The sequence below is a fragment of the Hemicordylus capensis genome, chromosome 11, assembly GCF_027244095.1.
Source record: "Hemicordylus capensis ecotype Gifberg chromosome 11, rHemCap1.1.pri, whole genome shotgun sequence".
NCBI classification, from domain to species: Eukaryota; Metazoa; Chordata; class Lepidosauria; order Squamata; family Cordylidae; genus Hemicordylus; species Hemicordylus capensis.
Window position 1 is genome coordinate 14,837,833 of NC_069667.1, and position 18,299 is coordinate 14,856,131.

Below are 18,299 nucleotides of genomic sequence, written 5' to 3' on the forward strand. Positions count from 1 at the left end.
ATTGCAAAGTCTTGGGTATGGGGAAGGATCCAGAAGGATCTGTCTCTAGACTAAGTGACTGCAGACTGGCACAGTTGATGGAATTCAGTGTTAATGTGTGCAAGGTGATGCAGAAACCCAGGCTTGGTGGAAACAGTGGAAGTTCTGCCCCAGGGCATCTCACATTTCTGTCAGTGTCAGTCTCTGCAGAAGGACCACATTTCACCTACTGTATTCATTCATGCAGCTCGTGGTGACTCACAGAAAATCAATTTGGTTTATTTATTTTATTTAACATATTTTTATACCGCCCAAAACTTAAGTCTCTTGCCTTCCACACCCTTCTCTTTGCCTTTCAGCACCCTTCTTGAGAAAGGGAGGGAGGGGGAGAAGCCTCTGGCTTCTGCCTGGTGGGAGACTCACCCAGAGAAAAACAGCCGGGGGGGGGGGCACCTAATTACCCGTTGAGCCTCTTAAAAGGAGTGCTGTTGGAAAGAGATTACAGTCATCCCTCGTTTTACCAACCACGGTTTCAAGTATCCACAAATGGAAAATTGTGTCTGGTCTTTATGCTCCTTTGGCTGATGGTTTCTTGTTCTGAACTTCTAACAACTTTTAAATTTAAATTGAACTAATTACAAAGTAAAATTACTTGTTTATCTTTTTTTTTTTTTTTAAAGGTACCTTCTGTTCACCCCATATCTATAGGGCTTACCACTCTACCAAGGTTTGTTTTTGGCAACTGAGGTTTGAAAAGCTCTTGCAGCAGACTCAGCCCAAAGCCTAAAGGTCTAGTCGGTGGCAGTGGGTAAAACTTGTCATTTTCGGGGAGTTCCATGCCTCGTGTTAGCATCAGGGTGGATCTTCTGCACACGGTGGCAAAGTGGTGGGATAGACAGCTATTCATTGCAGGCACACCATAATGTGCCTGCAATGGCTGCCATCAAAAAAGCAGAGTTCCAATTGGTTCCACACCCTCCCTATTCCCCAGATTTAGCCCCCAGTGACTTCTGCCTCTTCAAAAACATGAAGGAATACCTACAGGGAACCAAATTTTCCAACAATGATGAAGTGATGAGTGATTGGGGGAGCAGGAGGAAAGATCTCTCTCACTTGGAATCCATACATTGGAGCATTACTAGAAAAAGTGCATTGACCTTCAGGGGGACTATGTTCATTTTAAAAAAAAAATCATTACCACTGCTGCTTTCTTTCTATGTCATTCTATGAACTTACTGATCGATCCTCGTAAAGTGAAGTTCCTCTGTAAAATGTTGTAAATTGACTCTAAGAAAGCTAATTATTGGTTCAATAAAGCTTTGATGGATAAGAGCCCCAAGTTCAATTTCCTGTAAAGTATACCAACTTCACTCTCCAAGCTTTGTCTGACACAGAGATCTCCATTAGCCAGACTGGGAATCATTTCTTTACCACCACCCAAATATCCCACTTCAACACTCTTAGGTTTGATTCTAATGCACAGAAGCCAGAAAGCAAAGGAAAGAAAATATGACAACAAAAGAGTCATGAGCTGGAGACCTTTTATTCTGGCTTTCACTCTTCAAAACATTAAAAATTCTGTAAGGTACCCTTTATTATTTTATTGGGCCAAAGCCAACTGTGGCTAGCCGTTTAGCACCCCCCCCCCCACACACACACAAACAAAAACCAACAACCAAGAGTGGAGTTTTGAAATGTTGCACGGTTCAAGAACCCTCATTGATCATAAAAGTGCAATTGATTAAGTCAGTAAACTATTGCAAAAGTGCATGGCAGTAACCATACCCAAAAGATGCGGACACAACACAGTTCCCATAAGACTTGTTCCATTTTTGCACTCCTGTTTAAGATTCAGTGGCATGTCAGAAACATATTTGGCACTTGAGATGGGGAAAAAAAAGCAAGCAAGCACAGCACAGCTATCCAGCCACAGCCCTGTTACCACACACACACACACACACACACACACACACACACACACACACACACACACAAAAGAGGGACCACTTTGCCAGCCAGAAGCTGGGCATGGACGGCACGGCCAGCTTTTAGGAGTCTAGCTCCCTCACCGCATGGGACCAAAGCTGCTTCTTCAAGGAGTGGAGCTAGATTCAAAAACATTCCCCAAGTTGAAACTTGCCACACTCACCAGGACGTCCAAAGCTTCAGTGGGACTCATATGAAGCTTCTCTGCCTGCAGTGGCCTTTTCATCCTGGAGGATCATTGTGACATTTTAAGCTTTTGGAAAGGAGGACTTTCACATCAACCACACAAAGGTAGTGGTTGGCATCTGAAGCCTAGCTACCCAAGAGGAGCCGCCAGCCAATGGCCAAGCACTTTCCTACAGCCAGGCAGCTCCTGCCTCCTCCCCAGGACAAACCATCAATCCTCCTCTTTGGAGTGGCTTTTCGTTCAAGGCAGGTGCTCAGTGGTGTGTTCATATTCACCAGCTCTCTTCTGCAAGCCATGACGGGTGACAGGAGTGAAGTGCCTGTTCCAAGCATCTTAGTAGAACGGTCTTTTCAGTCTCTTGGTAGACTCGGGAAGACAATCTAACAACCTGAGAAGAAACCTAGGACACATTCCCACCAAGCAGAGCTCATCGGTGTAGTGTGCCTGGCAGGCGTTCATTCTGCGAGCCGCTGCCTTGAAAAAAGACCCAATTTTATTTTCTAAACGAACATCTGAGATATGAGGTTTGCAGCCCCCTCCGTCTAGTCCAGGTTGGCACCAGAACAGACAGAGCTGCAAGCCTGCCTTCCAGTGGTTTGGGCATCAGCTCTTTGCACCAGAGCGAGGGAGAGAAAGTACCCGTGAGGCTGGTTGTGCTGCTTTAAGGCACTCAGGAGGCTGTGTCAATAGGGAGACCTTGGTATCTAGCAGCAGATCAGGCTCATTCAAGTCACACAGGCAATAGGTAACCCCCCACCCCCATAATACACGAGAGAGAGGAAAAGCCCACCCAGGAACAAATGCTGTAGCTGCATGCAAGAAGGAGCCTCCCATGAAAGCAGGCACTCAGAGTGCAGGAAATCTTTTTGCCCTTCGGATGCTCACGAAGCATGAAGTCTCCAAAACAGCATGCAGGTGGCTGTCCCCATCAGAGGCAGAGGGGATCAGTTCCCAGGACCCTCTGCCTGAGAAGCACAGACCCTCCTCTGGGAGTGAAGGAGATTCTGGGTCTGCAGCACTCCTCCTCCAAGAGCAGACCAAGCTCCTTGCTGTTTTGCAACGCTGGAAGCGCCTCCTTCCTCCTGCCAGAACAGCTACTGCAGCACAAGGCTCATTTCCAGGATGCTTTGCCAAGGGGTGTCAAATCCCCCAAACTGGGTGGGTTTGTTCAATGATCCGGGTGCAGCCCGCCGACAACAAAAGTAGCTTAAAGGCTGGCCTTGAATCCCAAGCTCGTTCTGCAAACTTGCGTAGAGAAACCCAGAAGGGCTCATTGCATGCTGCAGCCACCACTGGGGAGGAACTCCTGCACGTAGGTGGCCACGGCTTTAGAGAGATAGGTCATGGTGCCGAACCTGCCACTGGGGGCGCTGTCATAGAGTAGAGTGCAGATCCCCGTGGTGGGATCTTTCTCCAGCATGTGGTCGTCGGCACCCAGGGCTTTCTGTTTTCAGTGATGAGGAAAAGATCTGGAGTTAGTGCCGGAGTCCAAGATTTGAGGCTGATGCTCCCCACTCCCCAAATTTATAACTCTGGTATTCTGCAAATGAAGCCAGGAGCTACACTTGGGACCTAATCCAGTTCATCCCTAAAGACAATCCCATTTCTCTTGAATTTGTGCTCTGCACTCCCCATATTCCAATTAACAGCTAAATTTGGCATTTTCAGGAAAGCAGAAGGTCAGATGGACATTTTGTTCCCTTGTCCCAGTAGTTCTCAATGCCACATGAAATCTGCTTTGCACTTTAAGAAACACTTTCTGCTCTCCGTTTGGAAAGTGACAGAGAAGCTTCAAATGTGTTGCATTTCCTGCATCTGATGAAGTGGGTTTTAGTCCACAAAAGCAGATGCAATAGATGTAAGAGAGTGTTGAGACATCATAAAACTGTTACAAGAACAGCAAACCTGGGGGCTTCAGTATCAGGCAGTATCAGTAGGTGTGACCCTACTGTGGCTTTTGGCAAATTTCCACATTTACTCTGGTTTGTGCAATCCACTTTGAGGTTGCTTTCACAAAAATGTCATCATTTAATTCTCCCCTCAAATATAGATAGAAGATGGACTCGGGAGAATTGCACAGACTGAATATTTCAGACCCTGACTTCAAAATGTATCCACACGCAGAGCACGCCCGTGTGTGTTTGGCACCCACAGCCAGAACAAGGGGGGGTCCTACCTGTTCGTCGTAGAACAAGCCATTTGCAATGTGGACGATCTTCTCCACGGCAATAATCCCGCCGATGCTCTGAACCTCCACATCCGCCAGTAAAGTCAGGACCAAGATGGCCTCTACAAAGAGCTGCCGGTACTCTGGCTGAGGGACTCTGTTGAGGACAGAGTCAACATGGACTGCAAACTTGAGCTCTCCTGGAGTCATCTGGGCGAGGAAAGCAAAGAGAAGAGCGTCGAAAGGAAGGCCATGCACTGGCCAGAAGGGCGCAACTCAGACTGTTCTCTCCCTCTGCGCATGCTTACAGTGCTTTCCCACTGTGGAGCAAGCCTGGAGACACCCAGATTCAAATCTATGTCCATCTAGGAATTTCACTGGGTGGCTTTAGGCTGCTCAGCATCTCTCAGCATGACCTCCATCACAGGCTCGAGGGGAGGATTAAGAGAGGGTGGAGGGGCAAGAGAATCATGTACGCAGTTCAGAGCTCTTTGGAGCAAGGGTAGGACAGAGGTGGAAAGAGGCCTCATGTGTGCCACAAGGGACATCAGGTAGAGCCTGCGCAGCTCTACCTGATGAGTGGCCAGCCTGCAAGCAGTGCGGTTCTTGTTAATGTGGGGGGTGGGATGAGAGAAATAGGCACCATTGGGCTGCTGGGATTTGGTCCCCCCCGCCCCACGCATTCAGGCAAACCACTGTTGGGGTACAGAGGGCCATGAAAGAGCTCCTCAGCATCCCAAAAGGGTGAAGAAGCCAAGACTTGACCGTTACCTCTCTGGTTGTAGTATAAGGAAGCACAAAACCATCAACAGAGAGTCCATGGCACTGCAAAGCAAAAGGGAGGCTGGTTACTTTCAAAAGAACTCTGGGGCAGAGGGGTTCTGGCTGTGCATTTCCCCCAACACACACACACACACCTTCCCCAAGTAGGTTCTGACTACATTCCAGAAAGGGTTGGACAGGATTGCCGACTCCACCCCCACACCTGCCTTGTAATCGGGTCTCACCTTCTGCAGGATCTTCCAGACCTTTTGGTAGAATCCCACAGGGACTCTGTTGAGGGCCCCATCCAGCCGCCTTCTCCGCTGCCACTGACCTTGGCGCCCATCCTTGGAGGGGTGGTCCTCCAGTGGGCCAGCCAGAGCTGCTGAGTCTCTGGGCAACTAACAGAAAAGAGAGCACCTTACCCCAGGATCTCCCCACCTCAGGTCGCCACCCCCCAACAGTGCCTGGCATGCACTGTGCGTAGCCGGGCCTCCAGGGAGGAACCCAAGCTTCAACGCAGGGCCCTCCAAGAAGAGCAGAAGCTGGCCCCCTCCCCAGGTGTGCCCACCCTGGTGCTCTTTACCTGGGAAGGTTCCATGCTGGTCTCCAAGGAGTGAAGACCACCAGACTAGAAACAAAGAGAGAGAGAGGGGAGGAGTGAGGGAGAACTGGTCAGGGCCCATGGCCACAGCAGCAGAGGTGCCGGCAAAGCGAGGGCCAGCGGGCAGGCCTCCCAAGGAGGAGGAATTAGAGCTGGTTTAGGACACGCAGCCACCGATTGGGGTCTTCTGTTAAGGCAAAGCAGTGAGAGTTAGGAATGCCCCCCTATTAAAAAGCTGGTGGGGTGGGCGGGCAAAGAGCGGGAATTTGGGGCCACCTATGGGAAAGAGACCCTTTGGGGCCTGGACAAGTGGAGCGTATTGGAGCCAGCCAAGTCTTCTGGTCAGCCATGTGGTCACTGGGTGGCTGCCGGCAAATAACGTCGGTTGCCCGTCAGCAACATGGGAATAAAGAGGAGTAGATGTATCAAGCGTGAAGCCTACCGAGGCAGACCATTGGCCCATCTAGTCCGAGTGTCTCCTGCAGGGGTGTCTACTCTGACCAACAGCGCCTTTCCCAGCCCTGCTCACTCACTACCCTTTTAACGGAAGGTGCCTGGAACTAAGCCAGGGGCCGTTTGCGCTCAAAGGAGGCGCTCGGCAGCTGAACCATGGCCCCTCCCCTGCCCGAACGACTGCTGCGAGGAGGGAGACGTTCTGCATGGCGATCTGGCCCTCTGCAGGTTAAGACGTGCCACAGGAAATTAGTAAAGGCAGAGAGGTGTGCAGCGCTCAGCGTGCCTGCGAAGAAAGAGGTGAAGCCGACAAACTCTCCCCTGACCTGCGGTTTCTGCAAAAGGCACCTTGAGGAAGTGGAGCAGCTCTGGGTAGAAGCCCCAAGGACAGGGTGGGTTCCAAACAGGAGCCCAAAATGCCTTTGGGAAGCCACGTCCGAGGCCCTCTGCCACAGGGTTGCCAGCTGTAATCCTGGAGAGGGCTCCTGTCTTCCTAGTGGCCCCACAGGTGGGCAAGAAGAAGAGGCCTCTGCTACAAGATCTGCCTTCTGGCCAACTGTGGGAACGGGAGCAGGAGAACTTCAAGGGGGACGCAAGCTTGCCGCTGCCCCAGCTCACTCGCCCTTTTGCTCATGCAGGCCGAGATGCTTCCAAGAATGGGCAGGACGGTTCAGCTGGCGGGGAGGGGAGGGGAGGAGGGATTTCACCTTAATCTCAGACACAGACTGCCTACGTCTATCCAGTTGCTGAAAGAGAAGAAGAGGAGACAGGAGAGAGTCACCAAGGTCACGAGAGAGAGAGAGAGTCCGCCCTGGGGGGTCCTGCAGCCCAATCCCTAGAGCTGAGCACCCTCCCTGGGGCTCCAGGATCGGGCCGGTTGCCTCCCAACCCCGTGTGTTGGTGGTGGAGTCCCAATTCTGGCACAGGCAGCAGAGCACGCCTGGACCATGTCCCTGGGCCCCCAAGTGCAGCCAGCACAGCAGGAAGGCCCATTCATCAGGCCCCACAACACACACCAGAGTCTTGAGCTGCCCAGGTTGGGCAAAAGCTGCTGCCCGCCCCGGATGTCCACCGGAACAAGCTTCCTGTAGGCCAGCGGCAATTCGAATCCACAGTCAAGTGGAGGAACGTGCATGGAAGTGTGCCATCAGCCCAGGCAGAAACTGCAGCCCAGCACGGGCCCCCTGCCCTCACCCCCCCGCCGCCTCCCTGCCTTTGCAGAGGGGGGGCTTTTCCACGGCTCTGCTGTCATTGTGCTGCCTTCAGAGGCGGTTTCAGCTATTGCCTTCAATGGCATGTCTTACTGTGTTTTAAACAACCACAACAAAGTCGCCATGAGGGGGTTCTTTGGAGACATTCTAAAAGCAGGAGTAAAACTTCTTTAGGTACACGAAACTACACAGCTGCACAAGGGGGGGGGACAATATTGTCTACACTTTAAATGAAAAGGAAACAAATTTTACACAACTAAATGGTACAATTTAGAGGCAAAGGAAACATCTGCCTCTAACAACCACCTGGATGGCTTGAAGAGGGGTTTGGATGACTTCATGGAGGAGAGGTCTATCAATGGCTACCAGTCGGAGGGCTGTGGGCCACCTCCAGCCTCAAAGGCAAGATACCTCTCAATACCGGTTGCAGGGGAGTAACAGCAGGAGGGAGGGCATGCCCTCAACTCCTGCCTGTGGGCTTCCAGCGGCATCTGGTGGGCCACTGTGAGAAACAGGATGCTGGACTAGATGGGCCTCCTTGGGTCTGATCCAGAAGGGCTGTTCCTATGAGGTCTTAGCCTTAACACAGTCCTTGTCAAACCAGCATTTCGATTTGTACCCCCAAATCGGCTGAGACATTAGGTCTAGGGTCCTAAGACAGAAATTCTTGTAGATCTGAAATCAACTTCTGAAACAATTCAATTCAATTCAATTCAGCCTTGGAGGCAAGACGCCTCTAAATAACGCATAATCAGCTTGTGGAATTCTCTGTCACAAGGTGCGGTGACAGCCAACAACCTGGATGGCTTGAAGAGGGGTTTGGATGACTGCATGGAGGAGAGGTCTATCAACGGCTACTAGTCGGAGGGCTATAGGCCACCTCCAGCCTCCAAGGCAGGATGCCTCTGAGTCCCAGTTGCAGGGGAGTAACAGCAGGGGAGAAGGCATGCCCTCCATTCCTGCCTGTGGCATCTGGTGGGCCACTGTGTGAAAACAGGATGTTGGACTAGATGGGCTTTGGGCCTGATCCACCCCCCTCCCGGGGGCACCTGTGCAGCTGCACGGTAGACTCGGTATCCTCCGCTTACCTGCTTGATCTCACTCTTGAGCCGGACAATCCCAGCACGCTCCGTTTTAGTGGCTCCAGCAGGACCGACTGCACGGATGGAGACTGCTGGGGTCAGCGTTGGATCCACAGAGCGCACTGCAGGGAGAAAGCAGGAGGGGCAGCGTCAGAACTTCAGCCTGCTTGGCCTGAGAGCTCCCAGGAGCCTGGGCTCCTGTGTCAGTATTGGGCTTGGAGAGGCTCCCCTTTTGCACATCCAGAATCCCCACATTAGCCCTTCTCAGCCAGGCTCACCGCTTCTCTCCACGCCAAACTCTTTGCCACTGAGAATGTGATGCAGAAGACTCTTCACATCTGAAGGGCTGAGATTCATCAAGCTCTCAGTAGCTTCCTCAGCTGAAGGAAAGACAGAAGGTGAGTCAAAGGAAGCGGCCTTAGACCGAGTCAGACCCTTGGTCCATCTAGCTCAGTACTGTCTGCACACACTGGCAGCGGCTTCTCCAAGGTTGCAGGCAGGAGTCTCTCTCAGCCCTGTCTTGGAGATGCTGCCAGGGCGGGAACTGGGGACCTTCTGCATGCAAGCAGGCAGGTGCTTTCCCCAGAGCAGCCCCATCCCCTAAGGGGAATCTCTGACAGTGCTCACATGTAGTCTCCCATCCAAATGCAAACCAAGGGGACCATTCGTGCTTGCTGCCACAAGACCAGCTCTCCTCCCTTCTGTTCATTTCCATCAATGCTGTTTGAGGAACAAGCCCCACAGGAGATCCCAGCAAGAGAGGCTTCTGGGGCAGAGGAGTCCTCCAGGGCCTTGCATCTGCCACCATGGGCCCGATGCCCCCCAGCAGGTCATGCCCCTCCAGCTGTTTAGCACCCTTTTCAACAGCTGGAACTGATGCAGCCACCACCGTCTTCGCTGGCCAGGCACAGAGAGGACAGCCAGTTCTAGGGCCTGACTTTAGAGCCCCAATGGGGCTGGTCCCCATTCCACCAGGCCAGGCCGACATACCTGAGCAGGACAGTGAGTGGGCCAGCTCCGTCGCCATCACCTGGATGATGAGCCCAATGCGAAGGCGGAACATCTCTGCAAAGAGGGCAGGCTGCGTCCGGATGTACATGGCCAGGTAAACCATGATCTCCTGCAGAAGGAGGGAGGAGCACCGATCACGGACCCAGCCTCCAAGTGCCCCCAAGTCAAGGTGGCAGAGGGGGTCCAGTTCTCACCTGGGTCAGGATGGAGATGCTCATATTCTTCTCACTGGCTTCATCAATCAGGCATGTGAGCTTCTCATATGGCAGCGGACTGCAAGGGACAGACAGGCGTACAGAATAAGCCCCTCACCGGAATTATACACCCTGTGCTCAGGATTTCAGGTTCCGGGGGGCAAAATCTGGGTCTCTTTCTTTGGCCGCAGCATACAGAGACACACCCATCCACCATCCGTGCTCCTTTTCAGCCATATCTTGGGGACAGAATGCCACCCATCACTCGCCTTGGAGATGCTCAGAGAAGCTGCCATGGTTGCTTCCCCAGCACAGATGTTTCAGGCACCTCCCAGCAAAGGGAGACAGGTGGTGGAACACAGGAAGCTGCCTTCCACCAAGTTAGACCAGTGGCCCATCTAGCTCAGTATTGTCTACACAGTCTGGCAGCGGCTTCTCCAAGGCTGCAGGCAGGAATCTCTCTCAGCCCTATCTTGGAGATGCTGCCAGGGAGGGAACTTGGAACCTTCTGCATGCAAGCACACAGGTGCTCTTCCCAGAGCGGCCCCATCCCCTAAAGGGAATATCTTACAGTGCTTACACATGTAGTCTCCCATTCAAATCAAACCAGGGCAGACCCTGCTTAGCAAAGGGGACAATTCATGCTTGCTACCACACAAGACTCCTAATGGTGCAGCGGGGAAATGACTTGATTAGCAAGTCCTGTATTCTACCAAAGACAGCCACAGGACTCTGTGGTCACCAGGAGTCCACACCAACTCGACAGCACACTTCACCACAAGACCAGCTCTCCTCCCATAAATATATGCTCATTTATTCATCCTAAATGTGGTGAATGTACACTCAGGCCAAACCGCTCTCTAAGAACATAAGAACAGCCCTGCTGGATCAGGCCCAAGAATGCCCATCTAATCCAGCATCCTGTTTCACACAGTGGCCCACCAGATGCTGCTGAAAGCCACAGGCAGGAGTTGAGGGCATGCCCTCTCTCCTGCTGTGACTCCCCTGCAACCGAAGACTCAGTCTTCCCTGTAACAGGGATCCCTAGATGTTGTTGACTACAACTCCCATCATTCCCCACCCAAAGACCATTGCAGCTGGGGATGATCAGAGTTGTAGTCCACAACGTCTGGGAATCCCTGTTACAGGGAACACACAGCTCCTCCTCGTGCATTCTGCATTCCCTCTTCCTTGGATTGATCCCGTCTGCACAGTGAAAAGCAATTGCCCACCGGGAGAGCTGCCTCCTGTCCAAAACCAACCAAGAAGCCTGCCTTGAGCTGTGGGGCAAACACCCCTTTCAGAGGGGCACTGGCAGCAAGGGGGACTTACGCCGAGATGGTCTTTTCGCGAGGCTCTGGGGGGAGCCCTACCGTCAGGTGCTTCTGGTGCGACAGCAGGTCAGTGCAGGCCTAGGAGAGAAGAGACCGTCAGGTGCGTGGCCAAGTCGAGTTCCCCCTTGGGCAAAGGCCATCAGGATTTAGCCCTGGAACCCACTGACCAAGAGCATAATCCCCTGCGGACAGAGCAAAGAAGCACCTTCTTAAAACTGGCAATTCTCTTGTATTTAGCAGGGGGAGGGCAACTGGCCCTATCCAGCCCCAGCACAGCAACCCTCCAGTGGCTGTTGCTGGTGTCTGTCTCATGTTTCCTTTTTAGATTGTGAGCCCTTTGGGGACAGGAAACCCTTTTATTTATTAATATCTATGCTCACTGCTTTGGGAACTTTGGCTGAAAAGTGGTATATATTAATCACACACACACACACACACACACACACACACACACACACACACACACACACAGAGTTATAGCCCATCTTTTTACAAAAAACATATCACTATGGCAAATGGATCCAAACAAGATAATACCAACACGATGAAAGTGCGCTTTGCACATCCTCCAAGGAGGAGGCGTTACCTCGTCGAGAGCTTCCACCTTCTTTTTCAGGATCCCAGAGATGAAGCGGATCAGGCCCCACTGGCGGGTTGCCCCAACTTTGCCATAGAGCTCCATGAGGAGATTGTTGACTGTGGCCCCTGTTTCCCCATAGATCTCCGTGTCCCAGTCGGGCCCCCTGCAAAGCAGAACCACTGGTCAAGTCAGAGAAGGAAGGGCGGGGCCCAACCTGCTCAGCTCCTCACTTCCAGCCTACAGAGTTCTCCTGCGTTTCACACCCAAGACAGCACCTGCCACTCTAGAGATCAGCACAGCCAGGTTAGCCTCGGGTGGGGGGGGGGAGAGCCACATGGGGTGCCTGCGGAACTCCTGTCTGGACAGCAGCTGTCCAGAGCAATCCAAGATGGCGGGGCCCATGACACATGGGGTGAGACCTCTCAAGGGCGGCCAGGTTACCCTAAGAATCCAGCGCGGTCTCAAAAAACAAGAACAAGACCAAGAAAACCCCACATCAACGCTTCAAAGTTGAAGACTCTGCTTTTGTGGAAAGTGGACTTGCACCCTCCAGTCTGGTATGCTCCAAAATCCTCTGTGGTTCCCCTTCCTTCCTCAATTCTAGGCTTCTCCTGTGTGGCCAATGGGTCAGCTGTAGCCGCCTTTAATGCAGAGGTGGCATGGCCCCGGACACCAGGGGCCAGGAAAGGTGTTCCAACAGGGAGGTGGTTGCCCTCTGGTCCCCGCTTGCTTGCAGGCTTCCCAGGTGCACCTGGCTGACCACTGCATGATCCAGGATGCTGGGCTCGATGAGAACATAGGGAGCTGCCATATCCTGAGTCAGACCATTGGCCTATCGAGCTCAGTATTGTCTTCACAGACTGGCAGGGCCTTGGGCCTGATCCGGCAGGGCTCCTCTTATGCTCTCCAATGCAGGAAGAGGAGTTGGGAATGCCTGTACGACGTTGGCTGGGGCGGCGTTCCCCCACACGAAGAGCAGCCCGACAAGGAGGAGGGCAGCCTCCCTTCCTCTCAGCAGGCCAGCCCCCCACCCCCAAGCACCCCAGGGTCCCAGAAGTGCTCCTACTTGAGGGTGTGGAGCACGTAGAGGTGGTTGGCCTGGTCTTGCAGGGTTGGACACTCCCGGAGCTGGGCCACCAAAGCCTTGCAGTCAACACTCCCGTCGGCCTCCTTGGGAAGGTTCAGCTTGGCCGGGATGAAGGGCTGCTTGGGAAGAAAAAGGCCAAGAGGGGCTTCTGAAGAACCCACCCAGGCTGTGCACACGGCATCCCCCACCCCACCCCGAGCCCTCATCCAGCACGGCTCACGGGGCCACAGGAGGGCAGCCGCACCCAGACAGCCAAACCCAGCTTGTATTTCGGAACATTCCAAACCTTCATCCGGGTGGAAATCTCACCAAAATGCTGTGAAAAGCATTCCCAGGGCAGGCGGCTCCCATTTAAATGAACTTGGGTCTTTGACTACATGAGAATCTTTAGAGGACAGGGGAACTCCGAGCGGGCCATGATCGTGTTTGGTTGGCCCACCCTGGAAAAAGGTTTCCTTTGGAAAGAGGCAACGGTAATGATCAAGTGGGGAAGAGGACCAGAGCTCCAGCTTTTCTTTTTGAAAGAAAAAGGGAGCCAGCATGGTGTAGTGGTTGGACTGTACCGGGGTGACCGGAGTTCAAATCCCCATTCAACCAAATACTTGCTGGGTGACTCTGGGCCAGTCACTTCTCTCTCAGCCTAACCTACTTCACAGGGTTGTTGTGAGGAGGAACTTAACTATGTACACTGCTCTGGGCTCCTTGGAGGAAGAGCAGGATAGAAAAGTAAAAAATAAAATAAAATAAAGGTTATATCCAGGATTTAAGACAGACAAGAAATAAATTAGTATAGTATTAGTATAGTAATTAACCGGATAACAACAGCCAGGATGGAAAGGGCACTTGGGCAGAAAACTGATGTTACTTTATTTAGCGATGATGGGTTAAGAACTGGACAGAACCCCTTGCTGACCATAGAGCTGAATAGCTGAATACAGTTCAGAGAAGGGAGGAAAATGAGAGCTCATTTACAGGCAACTGCAGTTTATTCTTTTGGAATATAAAATTTGGGCAGAAATACAACTGCTCACTAATTATTAGACAGATCATCGTCTTCCTCCCCACTACAGACCTGCAGAACTGCATTCACTTAGACTGCTCCTGTGTGTACAGAAGACGGCGACAGGAGCCCGCTCCAGAGAAAGAGCCGAGCCCCAGAGCCTCACCCTGGCGTCCTGTTTATGCGATGAGCCCAGCAGGTGAACAGACGGCTGCGACTCCTGGAAGAGGTTGGACGGGATGTACATATTGACATCTGTAAGAAGCCGAAAGAGAGCGTCCCGTTGGCGAGTGAAGGAGCCTCCCTTGTGTCGCTTTTACCCAAGAGGGGCTCAGGTGACCCCGGCACATGGCCGGCCGGAGCCACAGTCAGGACTGGCCACTCACTAGCCAGGGACGGTGCTGGAGAAATAACTAAACACAAGTTTGAGTTAAAACCAAAATTTAAAAATCACAAGTTAGAACTCTGCTCTCTCTGTATCCCACCCCGCAGAATGTTTACCTAGTGGCTGTTGCTGGTGTCTACTTGGAGCTGCTTTTGGGACAGGGAACCATCTAATTTCTTTTTCTAGGTAAACTGCTTGATGAACCCCTTTGTTGAAAAATGGTATATAGACATTACACAAGAGCTGGTCTTGTGGCAGCAAGCATGTCTTGTTGTCTTACCTAAGCAGGGTCTGCCCTGGCTGCATATGAATGGGAGACTTGATGTGTGAGCACTGGAAGAAATTCCCCTCTGGGGATGGAGCCACTCTGGGAAGAGCGTCTAGGTTCCAAGTCCCCTCCCCGGCAGCATCTCCAAGATAGGGCTGAGAGAGATTCCTGCCTGCAACCTTGGAGAAGCCGCTGCCAGTTTGTGAAAACAACGCTGAGCTAGATAGACCAATGGTCTGACTCAGTATATGGCAGCTTCCTATGGACATCTGCACTAACAACGCATGGGAGAAGAACTGCGGCCACAGGGCTGCCTCACCACGCGGGTGGTTTCCACTCACTTTCCACATGTAGCTCTTTGGCCTTGGTGGCCAGAGACACGAGGTCCTTGGTGGTGTGCACTGCTGCACGGAAGCGATGCAGCCCCTTCTGCGCGGTCGGCGGGAGGTTTTCCTTGGGAGCCGTCTTCTGCAGAAGGTGGTCCAAGTACTGGGCAACTTCGTCACAGATGTCAGCTGGGAGAGAGGCTCAGCGTTACTTTGTGGTTACGCTTCCCAGGGGGAACCCACCCTCTGGAGACCCACAAGTCCTGCGTAGGCTGGAGCTCCCCCAGACAAAGCACACTAGAATCAGACCGACCACTCATTGCCATCAGGTTGGCCATGCAAGACCTGTACTGGCCAGAATGCTCATCTGCATCACAAATGCCTCTTCTCCGCCTTCTCTTCTGCAAGGACAGCCGGGATACATTCATGGAAACAACAGGAGAAAGGCGCAAAGGCTGTTTAAGCCTTATGTGTGAAAATGCAACAACACACACACACACACACACACACACACACACACACACACACTTCAAGGTTTCCCGGACTAAAGTCAGGGGAACCTTGGGAACTGCATTCCACATTCAGGAAGGATGCCATCCAACACTTCTGGCCTTTTCTCCCTGGGGATGGGAGGGAGCTCACTTCCCCTCTTAGTAAAGCGAGTCACCAGCATGTGCATACAGGTCCCTACAGACAAAGAGGACTCCCAAGGGACGCAGGAAATGCTTCAGGGGTGGGGGCAGGAGCTCCCCACCTTCTGGAAGGCAGCTCACGTTGCTTCCCTGGGGCAACTGGGTAGTATCCTGGCAACAGAGAGGAGCTCTGCATGCAATCTCTGGCCCTGACCAGGGGGTTGGAGGAGCACCCCATGTGGGTCAGAGAATTGCAGCCCGGATCCCTCCTTCTCTCCCTATGAACCAAGGCGCCCCCCCCCCGGCAGGCCGCCCTACTCCCACTTGGAGCCCTAGGAGTTGTGTGGGTGTTGCCCAAAGAACAACCCGGAGTCTCCAAGATCGCTCCCCCTGCTTCCAGCACCTGAGCACCACGCACAGCTGCAGTGTAGTTTAAGTCATTGCAAACAAGCAGGGGAGGGAGGGTGTATCAAGCAGCATGCCTGAGCCATCTGTGCACCCCCAGACTCAAGACGTGGGACACAGACACACACCCCAAAATGCACCACACCAGTTCCAGCATCCGGAGGTGGTAGGGAGGGTGTGGCCAAAAGCCGGTTACAGCAGGCACAGTTAATGGGATGAAGTGATTAAGAGAGAGGAGTTCAAAAGGGGTAGAGGAGAGGAGAGAGTTAAGGCCGGGGTAAGGAGGGGATTGTGGGTGAGAGCAGAGTGGCTCGGTCAGAGAAGGACAGCTTCAGATGGGAGACTTGGAACTGGCAGCTATTTGGAGGCCTGTCCTTCCTGCGACAGAGAGACTGCCCTTGCCTTCTTGACTGAAGCATATGCACCATCTCATACATGTACAAATGCGTTACACAGAGCTCTTCTTCAGGGAGAGCCAGGAAAGCCTTAACCAGACTCTTGCATTGGCCAAGGAAGTCAAGGCAATGATAGTCTTTAAAACCTCTGCATTTTGTTTGCATTAGTAAACACCACTGTTTGATATGCACCCCAAAGTGCAGCTCTCTTCCCTTTCTGCCCCCTGAGAAGCTCTGTGCAACTCAGAAACTTACAGATTCCTCTGTCAACATGGCTTGGCCCTGTATGAGACACCTGCCTGCTCTGCTGTTGGGACTATTATGGCAGCAGCTGCCAATAAAATGTCCAACTGTTTCACTTGTTGCCCTTATCAACGCCTGTGTTTCTTGGCTGTTATTGCTCTCGTGTGTGTGTGTGTGTGTGTGTGTGTGTGTTTTGTTGAAACATTTTATTTGTTGCATTTGGTTGTTTTGCTTTGGAAGCGGTCTTGGGCATGGAAAGACAAGATATAACTGTATATATTACCCCTGATTATTATGGGAAGGCAGCTGGGTTTACTGTTCTCCGGCCATGGTTTGGACCATGCCCCTGGTTCAGTTGAGGTCTTCAGCACATCCCCATATCCTTTGCAGAAAGGAAAGGAGCCATGTGCAGACCTTAAGAGGTTTGCCACTATCAGTCTCTTAATGAAATCCCTTCCTGGCTCTGCTGCTTTTTCTGGCCCAGGCAACAGAGTCAAACTGCATTCCTGCAGCACTGGATGGCTGTGAGCCTGAAGCATAGACAGGCCAGGCGTGCAGAGGAGGAGGAGAGAGATGGAGCCCTTCTGGCATGACCAAAATAAATAAATTAGGCAGACGCTGTGCAACAGATCTGTGTTTGCAAGAAGGTCCGTGGTCCCAAAGAGGTCACGCTGTCGAGAGGAGATGGTTGCTCTTCTGGCTGTACTTGGCCACCAGTTCTGTGCATCTCTCAGCTCTGTCTTGCTAACATCATGGTAAATGTTAGAAAGAGGAGGTTAATTGAGGGCAGGGGAAAGAATCAGATAAGTAAGATGAGTGAGGCACAGATCAGAGGGCTGTGGCGTTATGGTCTGGATTAAGAAATCCGGCATTCCTGGCCACAGCAGACCCCAAGTGCAGGAAGGGGGGGGGGATGACCCATCTCCTTACCATCTTCTGCCAACTGAAAGCCATGCAGCCAGTCCTCAGGGTCTAGCTCACTGAAGCTTTCAAGGCTGAGCCCATAGTCATCAGCATAGAGCTTACCCTCCGGCCCGGGGTCCATGAAGCTGAGGTGTGTGCGACACGAAGTCGTGAGAAAGTCAGACAACCTACCCGTCTGGATCCTGCAGGAGTCAGAAGGGGAGGAGTGAGAAAGCAGAGGGGCACAGCAAGCTGCCCTATACCGAGTCAGACCATTGGTCCGTCTACCACCAACTGGCAGTGGCTCTGCACGCTTGCAGGCCGGAGTCTTCCCAGCCCTATCTGGAGACGCTGCCAGGGACGGAGCTTGGCAACTTCTGCAAGCAAAGCAGATGCTCTGCCACTGAGCGACGGCCCCATCCTCTTCGGGGGATGTCCTACAGTTGACAGTGCTCACATGTAGTCACTCATCCAATGCAAACCAAGGTGAACCCTGCTTTGCTAAGCAAAAGGGGTTTGCCTCCCTAGCAAAGGGGACAATTCATGCTCACTAGGATAATGCATCTGGACACCCACATCTTCCAAATAGGCACCCCCTAACAGTCTTAAAGGAGCACAGCGGGGAAATGACTTGACTAGCAAGCCAGAAGTTGCTGCTTTGAATCCCTGCTGGTATGTTTCCCAGACTATGGGAAACACCTATATTGGGTAGCAGCGATATAGGAAGACTCTGAAAGGCATTATCTCATACTGTGTGGGAGATGGCAATGGTCAACCCCTCCTATATTCTACCAAAGGCAACCACAGGGCTCTGTGGTCACCAAGAGTCAACACCAACTCAACGGCACACTTTACCTTTACCGCAAGACCAGCTCTCCTCCCCCTGGTATTTTCTAAAGCAAACAGAAAGGGATTCTCCTGCCAACCTTCTCTGCTCAACCAGAGCACACACACAAGCCAATTAAGTCCAAGACAAGGCCAACAGTTTCCCCAGGAGATGAAGAGACATCCCCCCGTCTCTGGTCCATAACCCCAGGATTCCTGCTAGGAAAACAGCAGACCCAAGAGTTCGGCTTGCAGGTCCTTCATGTATAAGTGAACGCTT

The 18,299-nt window shown here is 52.4% G+C and overlaps 1 protein-coding gene across 6 annotated transcripts in view; it reads right to left on the minus strand.

Annotated features, from left to right (window-relative positions):
- Window positions 1-1,503: 1,503 nt before the first annotated feature.
- PHKA1 (phosphorylase kinase regulatory subunit alpha 1) overlaps window positions 1,504-18,299 on the minus strand; it is a 36,662-nt gene continuing 19,866 nt past the window's right edge. For 2 of the 6 annotated variants that reach the window (XM_053273911.1, XM_053273916.1), the window contains 16 exons: window positions 17,222-17,397; window positions 14,632-14,805; window positions 13,804-13,892; window positions 12,617-12,756; window positions 11,557-11,713; window positions 10,969-11,048; window positions 9,637-9,715; window positions 9,422-9,551; window positions 8,710-8,811; window positions 8,438-8,553; window positions 6,846-6,884; window positions 5,668-5,712; window positions 5,327-5,482; window positions 5,091-5,144; window positions 4,329-4,529; window positions 1,504-3,596 (listed from right to left, as the gene is read on the minus strand). In XM_053273911.1, coding sequence (XP_053129886.1) covers window positions 3,423-3,596; window positions 4,329-4,529; window positions 5,091-5,144; window positions 5,327-5,482; window positions 5,668-5,712; window positions 6,846-6,884; window positions 8,438-8,553; window positions 8,710-8,811; window positions 9,422-9,551; window positions 9,637-9,715; window positions 10,969-11,048; window positions 11,557-11,713; window positions 12,617-12,756; window positions 13,804-13,892; window positions 14,632-14,805; window positions 17,222-17,397 — 1,912 coding nt within the window. In that variant the 3' untranslated portion in view covers window positions 1,504-3,422. The other 4 variants (XM_053273915.1, XM_053273912.1, XM_053273913.1 and 1 more) reach the window with 4 other exon arrangements.